Below are 7524 nucleotides of genomic sequence, written 5' to 3'. Positions count from 1 at the left end.
AGCCACCAATCACCCATCACCGATCAACTGCCAACCCCCTCCTAATAATTAATTTCCGACAAAATATATATATACAAAAGTCGTGATTTAACAGAAAATTATATTTATTGAAAATAGATCTTATGCGAGCGTGCCCAACATTGAAATGTGCCAAAATGTGATGATATCGTCGAAAAACTAGAAAATAGATTTAAGAAAAAGAAGAAAACCGAGGAAATGAAAATCATAAACGATAAAATTATGTTATTATGCATTTTTACAATTAGAGTAAGTCTTAGATATACTAAACTATTTAATTGAAAATAAGCTAGCCATAGTGAACTAAAATTATTGGAATGTGATCTCATCTTTTTCTTCGGTTTGTTTCGAGAAGTTTCTCCCCCTATCGCTACACGATATGATATTTGATCTTGGTATAACTTCGTCTGACCAATGATCGTGACTTTGATTTAATTTTTAGGATTCCGGTTTTTTTTTTGGACTTAAAAAGGTTGGAACCCGTCCTAACCAGATGTATTTTACTTTCTTGGGCCCAAATCTTGGACCCGGTTCGGAACAGAATTGGATCCAATTGAGAGCCCATACTCCAGCTCGGTTTATTTCATCATATGTGAGGTACTGTTTATGAGATGATCAAAAGTTCAGATTTAAACACACATTCACCCCATGATCAAAACCCCAAATTTAATCACTATATAAAATCAATGGCTGACATGCTTACCACAGGTAGCATCTACTCTAGCCTCCAGCTCGCAGTTCCCATTTCCCTCTGCAAGCCATGCTGAGCAAAAGAAAAAAGCCGGCAATGGCGATGCTCATCCTGCATTGCAGAGCTTTCCTCCACTCGCCTTCGCCCGAATCCTTCAAGAGGACCCCCGCAGCTCTCCTATCGGTGGCGCAAATGCAGTCCAATCAACCATCTGCATCATATCTCGTCAACCTTTCTAATCCCATCAGTTCTGATGGATTCCCATTGAGTATACATCCCAAAGACATCATCTCTCAGTTCCGTGACTGGTTCATGTCCCGAAGGAACCCCACTTTTGATCGTGTATTCCAAATCCTCCGCACCCACGATGATGCCTCCACTGATGCAGCCCTCTCTCGATTGAATTTAAGCCTTTCCGAGGAACTGATTCTTGATTTGCTGAGTTACCAGAAGAACGACATTTTATCTTGCTTGAAACTGTTCGATTGGGCGGGTCGGCAGCCGGGGTTCCACCATACGAGAGCCACTTTCAACGCCATCTTTCGGATTTTGTCCAAGGCCAAGCTTATGTCAGTATTGTTGGACTTCTTGCAGAATTATATGAAACAGAGATACATTCATAAAGTTAGGTATGCTAATGTGTTGGTGATTGGTTATGCTTTAGCTGGTAAACCTGAGACTGCCCTCCAATTGTTTGGCAAAATGCGGTTCCAAGGCTATGATTTGGATGGGTTTGCGTACCATGTGCTGATGAATTCGCTTGTCGAGGAGGGTTATTTTGATGTTGTGGAGACGATGGCAAACCAGATTAGAACCCGAGGGTATCAGAATGAGTTCACTCATTCTATCGTGATTAAGAGTTACTGTAAGCAGAATGAGTTAGAGAAGGGTGAGGATTATTTGCGTTGTCTTGCCGCAGAGAATAGAGTTGAATTGAATGGGGATGCTGTGAGTACCTATGTAGATGCCTTGTGCAAGGATCATCAATTTGAGAGGGCTGCTTTGATAGTTGAGGAGTTTCGGAGGATGGGTTTCGTATCGATGGAGCAAGCTAATGACACATGGGTAGTAAATCTTATCAGGGTGGGGAAGTTGGATGGTGCACTAGAATTTTTGAAAGATAAACATGCGGTTGAGGGGTATGTTCCTGATGTTTTTCGTTATAACATACTCATTTGTAGGCTTTTGAGGGAGAATAGGCTAGAGGAAGTATATGATTTGTTGGAGGAGATGAAAGAAAATGAATTTGCACCAGATAATATCACTATGAATGCTATCATGTGTTTTTTATGCAAGGTGAGAAGGATGGACATAGCGATGGGCTTGTACAATTCGAGGGAGGAGTTTGGCCTCTCTGTTAATTGTATGACGTATAATTATCTTATCAATACTCTCTTGGGTGATGGAAGTGTTGACGAAGCTTATCCTGTCTTGAGAAATTCTGTAGAACAGGGTTATTTTCCAGGGCTAAAGACCTTATCCATTATTGGTGATGCTCTTTGCAGACAAGGGAAGCTTGATAAGATGAAGGAGTTGGTTCTTTTCGCACTAGACCGGGATATCATGCCCAATAATTTTGTGGGCAAGTTCATATCGGCTCTTTGTAGTGTGAGGAGGGTTGAAGAAGGATACCTGGTACACAGCCTGCTCAATAGATTAAATAAACCATCTCATAGGAGTGCTTACGAGAGCCTGATTAATGGCTTTAGTAATTCAAGTAGAGGAGATGTTGCTGCTAGATTACTCATTGAAATGCAAGAAAAAGGTTATAGCCCAACTAGAAAATTGGTTAGAGATGTCATTTGCTGCTTGTGCCGAATGGATGACCCAGAGAAGCAATTTTTCCGACTACTTGAGATGCTTTTGGTTCATCGACAATCCTCCAGCTCTAGAATTTACAACTTCTTCATTTATGGAGCAGGGCAAGCAAAGAAGCCTGAATTTGCTATGCAAGTATATGAATTGATGGTTAGAACTGGTCTCAAACCAGACTTCAAGTCTGAGATCCTGCTGTTAAATAGTTATCTAAGGAACGGAAACATTGCTCATGCTTTCCATTTTTTCCATGGTTTGTCCATGAGAAGGAAAAAGAGAAAACTGTGGCACACCATGATTATTGGTCTTTGCAAAGCCAAAAGACCTGAGCATGCATCACAAATATTGGACAAGATGATGGCAAACAAGTCAAGACCAACTATTGAATGTTACGAGGAACTTATAAAGTTATATTGTGAAATAGGGTACTACGATAAAGCTGTAGATACAATAAATAACATGATTCGAATTGGTCGCCCAATATCATCCTTTATTGGCAACGTTTTTCTGTTACATGCATTGAAAGGTAGGAAATTATACGACGCGTGGTCTTACGCAAGTCATAAACAAAATTTACCACCTGTGAGTTGGATGTTGGGGCACGTGATTGGTGTTTTTTCTGGTTGTGTTGAAGAAAGATATGATTTTGAAGATGTGGAAAGACTGATGGAGCAATGCTTCCCTATTGACATATATACTAACAATATGCTGTTGAGAAGATTAAGCATGAAAGGAATGGATTATGCTTGTAAATTTTTTGATAAATTAGTTGATAAAGGATATGAGCCAAATAAATGGAGTTATGATATAATCGTGCATGGTTTAGCCAAAGTTGGCCGGACTGCAGAGGCAAGGATATGGATGGAAGAGATGGTCAATAGAGGGTTTGAATTAACTGAGATCACTGGAAAAATGTTGTAACATGATTGGAAAATCAATGTACTGACGTACAGCCTTCCAAAATATGGGTAAGTTATTCGCAATTGAGCTGAAAAATGAACATTTTAGGTGGTATGATATTTTAAGTTACACTCCAAGGGAAATACCCGTATGATACTCCTGTGCATTTTCAAGATTAATGTTTGATCCCAAAGAAATCACGAGTAGTTGTGTTTTATAACAAGGTGGTTGTTATTGATATGTGAGCTTATTCATATCCCTCCATGAAACTCACCACGATACTAGCAGTGCCAATTTACTCGTTACTGTTGACAGTAATGTTAGCTGGTGTCTTAATATCCGTCAAATAATTTTATTTCTTATCGCGAGACTCGTGACAAGCTATAGAAATAACTTTTTTTTTTGTTGATCTGCAGCTGTCTATGCTATTTTTTAGGAGCCAGTACAGTGAATATATATAGGAAATACTTTCTTGTTGTATAAATTTTTGTACTTCGATTGCATGGAAATAGAAGTGTGGAAAAGGGCTGACCTGATCATCGTACCACTCTTTTAGTGGTCTTAGTAAGAAGTAGATGCTAATTTTGTTATGGAGAAGGATGCTTGTTTTCACTGTTTGCCAAGTTATTTTAAGGTCTCTTACTTTTTTTACATCACACTGGCCATGGCACTCTTGAGAAATTTGTTAACATTGAGGATGATGTTTATTTTTATGGCAGATGGCTCCTGAGTGGATGTTTTTGAGAGCTTTATTCGAAGAAAATGCCTGCTAACCATTTTACCGGACCTTCAACAGGCATTTAAATTTGTCGAATCATTACTCCACCCCTTCCTCTGGCAAGGATGGTTGGGTTGATTGGCTTAGCAATTCCTTAACTCACGAGCTTTTAAATGTGTAGCATTCAAGTAGTATCGAGGAATGAAATGAGATCCTTAAGCACGAAAATCACCCAATGAATAGGTTTTTCCCTACAGTTTGTCCCAGATCTGAATAGAAATAGGCATGGGAGGGATACTGCGGATGGATTGCAGTACAGTTTGATCTGCACATACACTTGTATGTTAATTTGTCTTACAGGGTTAGTGATGCAAAAGGTTGTGTTTTATATACTTGAACAAATCATATGTTAGGACACCAACCCTTGCTTTACTATTACATATAGAGTTGGTGATGAAGCATTGCAATGCGCTAGATTGTGCAGGTTTGTGGATGAAAGCAACCATGTCCTTCTGGATACTCTACTGGGCGCAGTGGCATTGAGGTTTTGGTCCAACTAATAGACAAAAAATATGTACTCTGCATTGTTTAACCCGTGGAACTCACAAGTAATAAATTCAAGAACTTGATTATGAGATTGAGATTATGTGAGATCTCTCCATTGCGGGCTCAACATTCGCCAAAGATTTATAATGGAATCCTTGTACTGAGTTTTGGCAGTAGGCTTTCTGGCTGTTGGTCGTGCTTTTGTCTCACTTTCCAATGCAAGACGTCAGTTTCAAGGTTGAATATTGGAGTAAACCGAGCCAAAGCTCCCGAAACACATGTCAAAGAAGTGTTACAATGTAGATCAAGAAGATGAAATGTGAAATCCTTCTCTCTCTTCTTCAACCTGCAATTCATGTGTACAGTTACAGTTTTTCCCGTGCCTTTTGTAGTAGGAACTAGGAAGAGACAGTTGTTAAAGTATTCCATTTGTAAGCCCAGGTGTTGGAGAAATGGCAATAAAGAACTTTCTCACCAGAAGCATGTCTAAGACAAAAAAAATGGTGGGGCGATTTTGAATCAAGTCCCGCGATGGACATATAATAACAACACGGAAGACGCCATTGCCATATGTGCTGTTTTTTTATTAGCTACAAGTATATTTATTTTAGGTGACCGTTCAAAGCAAGAAGAGTTTGACAGAAACTTATTAAGCTTATGTGTGACATTAATCTAGGTGCCTCATTTGTGTTTTCAGAAACAATATCTTTTGTCAAAATTCTTTAAATTATTGGTTGTAGAATACGTACATTGGAGCTGTATATATTTGCCAATCAGTAGATTCTGGTAAATTGCATCTGGGATTCGTCCATAAATGGAACTTTTATTAGCTGTTTGTGCAGTAGCCACATTTTCAGAATTCACTTCGCAGCTCTCCCGGTACACATACATTGTGGCAAAATGATAAAAATTAGCTCGTCAAAACGAAGTTGATCATCATTCGTTTCTTTTGTGAGTAGTCAGTCAATGGGCACCTCATTGATGAGATAATTATTTTTTGCCATGTAATTTGTATTTTTTTTCGTTGTTAGTCATGTTCATGGTGAATTTATATTTTTAATCATATAACTTGCATGTTTTCTTAAAATTTTTGGTTTTGTCACAGTGAATTTCATTTTTAGTCTTCTAACTCATCTTTTAACATGTATTTGTTTTCAATTTTAGTTTTTTTGACCGGCTGACGGGATAGATTTCGATTAAAAAATGACAAAAAAAATGAATATAACATATAAGTTACAAAAACAAAAATGAAAATTCACCGTAACAAGACACAAAATAGAAAAAAAAAAATCAAAATTAGATTTAATTGCAAATCTATTTTTAACATGATCAAAAATGAGAAAAAAAAGAGAGGTAATAATAGGACAAAAATGTATTTCTCCCCTTCTTGAACTATATATGACGGTGTTTTAAATTGTCTCGCAAATTTTGGTAGAAATTCTACAAATAACAAATTTTATGTCTTTCATTATTATTGAATAGATCATTGGATTTTGCTTGCCTTTTTGCAAAATAAAGTAAAAGACACAATGAAAAATAAACTAGTTCAATGGTGATTTCAAGTCATTCATACCTCAGCTAATCTTTGGCATACTTACCATTGATCAAAGCACAACATAAATTTTCGCACACTCTTTGAAATTTACACGCTACATTTTTGCATTGAACATGTGTGTGCTATGTTGTCCCTAATAGCATGCATTTTAAGTAAACTCATTCTTAAAAATTTCAAGATAACTCAATCGACACATTGGTGTAAGAAGGAAGTACGTTGATCACATTAAATTATACTCTATCAGATTTTGCATCTGATATTCTTTTACTCCATGCAATCACTTTTTTAGCATAAGAATAGTATTTTATTCCTTTATTTGGCTCCTCCTAACCTTATTCTTCTTTCTGCAAAGTTCATTTTTACAAAAAACTTTTATTTCGTAAGTGCATTTTTTTTATTTACATATGTACCTCTTAGGGTATGAATATTTGGCTTTGAATTTCATATTTTTTTCGCACAATTTACTAGTTATAACATATGTGATTTAATAGATGCAATATTCAGCCGACAATTTCATGTTTCAACAACAAGGATGTCCTAAGCTAATTGAATAACCGAGATCAATGGACATTTCTATCATAAATTCGAGTTTTTCATTGATCAAAGGTCATCATCTCATTATTCTGAACAAGAGTTTACATGACAAGATACATATAAATGCATGATTTTTTATTTTATTTTTCTATTATATTTTACAAATAAATAAAAGAAATTAATTACCACATTCCCATACGACAATGCACTAAGAACTCTGGTTGATTGTAAGGCATTGAGCTTGAAAACTGCGAATAGACATTGATCTTTTTCTTCTACAGCTAATTCTTTAGACCACCAATCTTTCATGAAATGTCTACTACTCGCTTTTCTTTAAAATAAACTAGAGATTTTTTAAAAAAACTTTCGGCCATATATAAATATACTTTGTACCATAAAGAAAACTCACCAAATAATTATTTGAAAATACAAAACACAGTGCAAGACATAAAATCGTAAATAGTCAAACTAAGACCTAAAACTAACATTTTTCAAAAATAGCATACAAATATTAAATCCTCTCAAAAACCACTCATAAGCATCATAATGCAGAAAAACTAGTAATGGTACTCAGGTTATGTGCACATCAGTCCAGCCATTTCAACCATCAAGTCCTCATATATCATCATAAACATCCTCACATGCATTATTCATACTTAGTAAGTCTAATGACTCAGCAAACTCTAACCATGATAGCAAGAAAAACGTATACATTCACATGCAACAGTAAATTTTTTTTAATAAAAT

General features: G+C 36.4%; 1 protein-coding gene across 7 annotated transcripts; it reads left to right on the top strand.

The window, feature by feature from the left end:
• The first annotated feature begins 767 nt into the window (after positions 1–767).
• LOC140818101 (pentatricopeptide repeat-containing protein At1g71210, mitochondrial-like) lies at positions 768–5337 on the top strand. 7 transcript variants are annotated; one of them, XR_012114909.1, is made up of 3 exons: positions 768–3492; positions 4144–4503; positions 4627–5337. XR_012114909.1 is itself a non-coding variant. In XM_073177951.1 (2 exons), exon 1 carries the CDS (start codon positions 779–781, stop codon positions 3443–3445), a length of 2667 nt encoding a protein of 888 aa, XP_073034052.1. In that variant the 5' UTR covers positions 768–778; the 3' UTR covers positions 3446–3492; positions 4618–5337. The 7 variants fall into 7 exon arrangements, 2 of the variants coding, with proteins under 2 accessions (XP_073034052.1, XP_073034051.1); XR_012114907.1 differs by having other exon boundaries at positions 4618–5337; XR_012114905.1 differs by having other exon boundaries at positions 4144–4507.
• The last annotated feature ends 2187 nt before the right edge of the window (positions 5338–7524 follow it).

The sequence above is a fragment of the Primulina eburnea genome, chromosome 17, assembly GCF_022965805.1.
Source record: "Primulina eburnea isolate SZY01 chromosome 17, ASM2296580v1, whole genome shotgun sequence".
NCBI classification, from domain to species: Eukaryota; Viridiplantae; Streptophyta; class Magnoliopsida; order Lamiales; family Gesneriaceae; genus Primulina; species Primulina eburnea.
The sequence above is the reverse complement of the archived record's forward strand: the minus strand, read 5'-3'. Positions and strand labels throughout refer to the sequence as shown.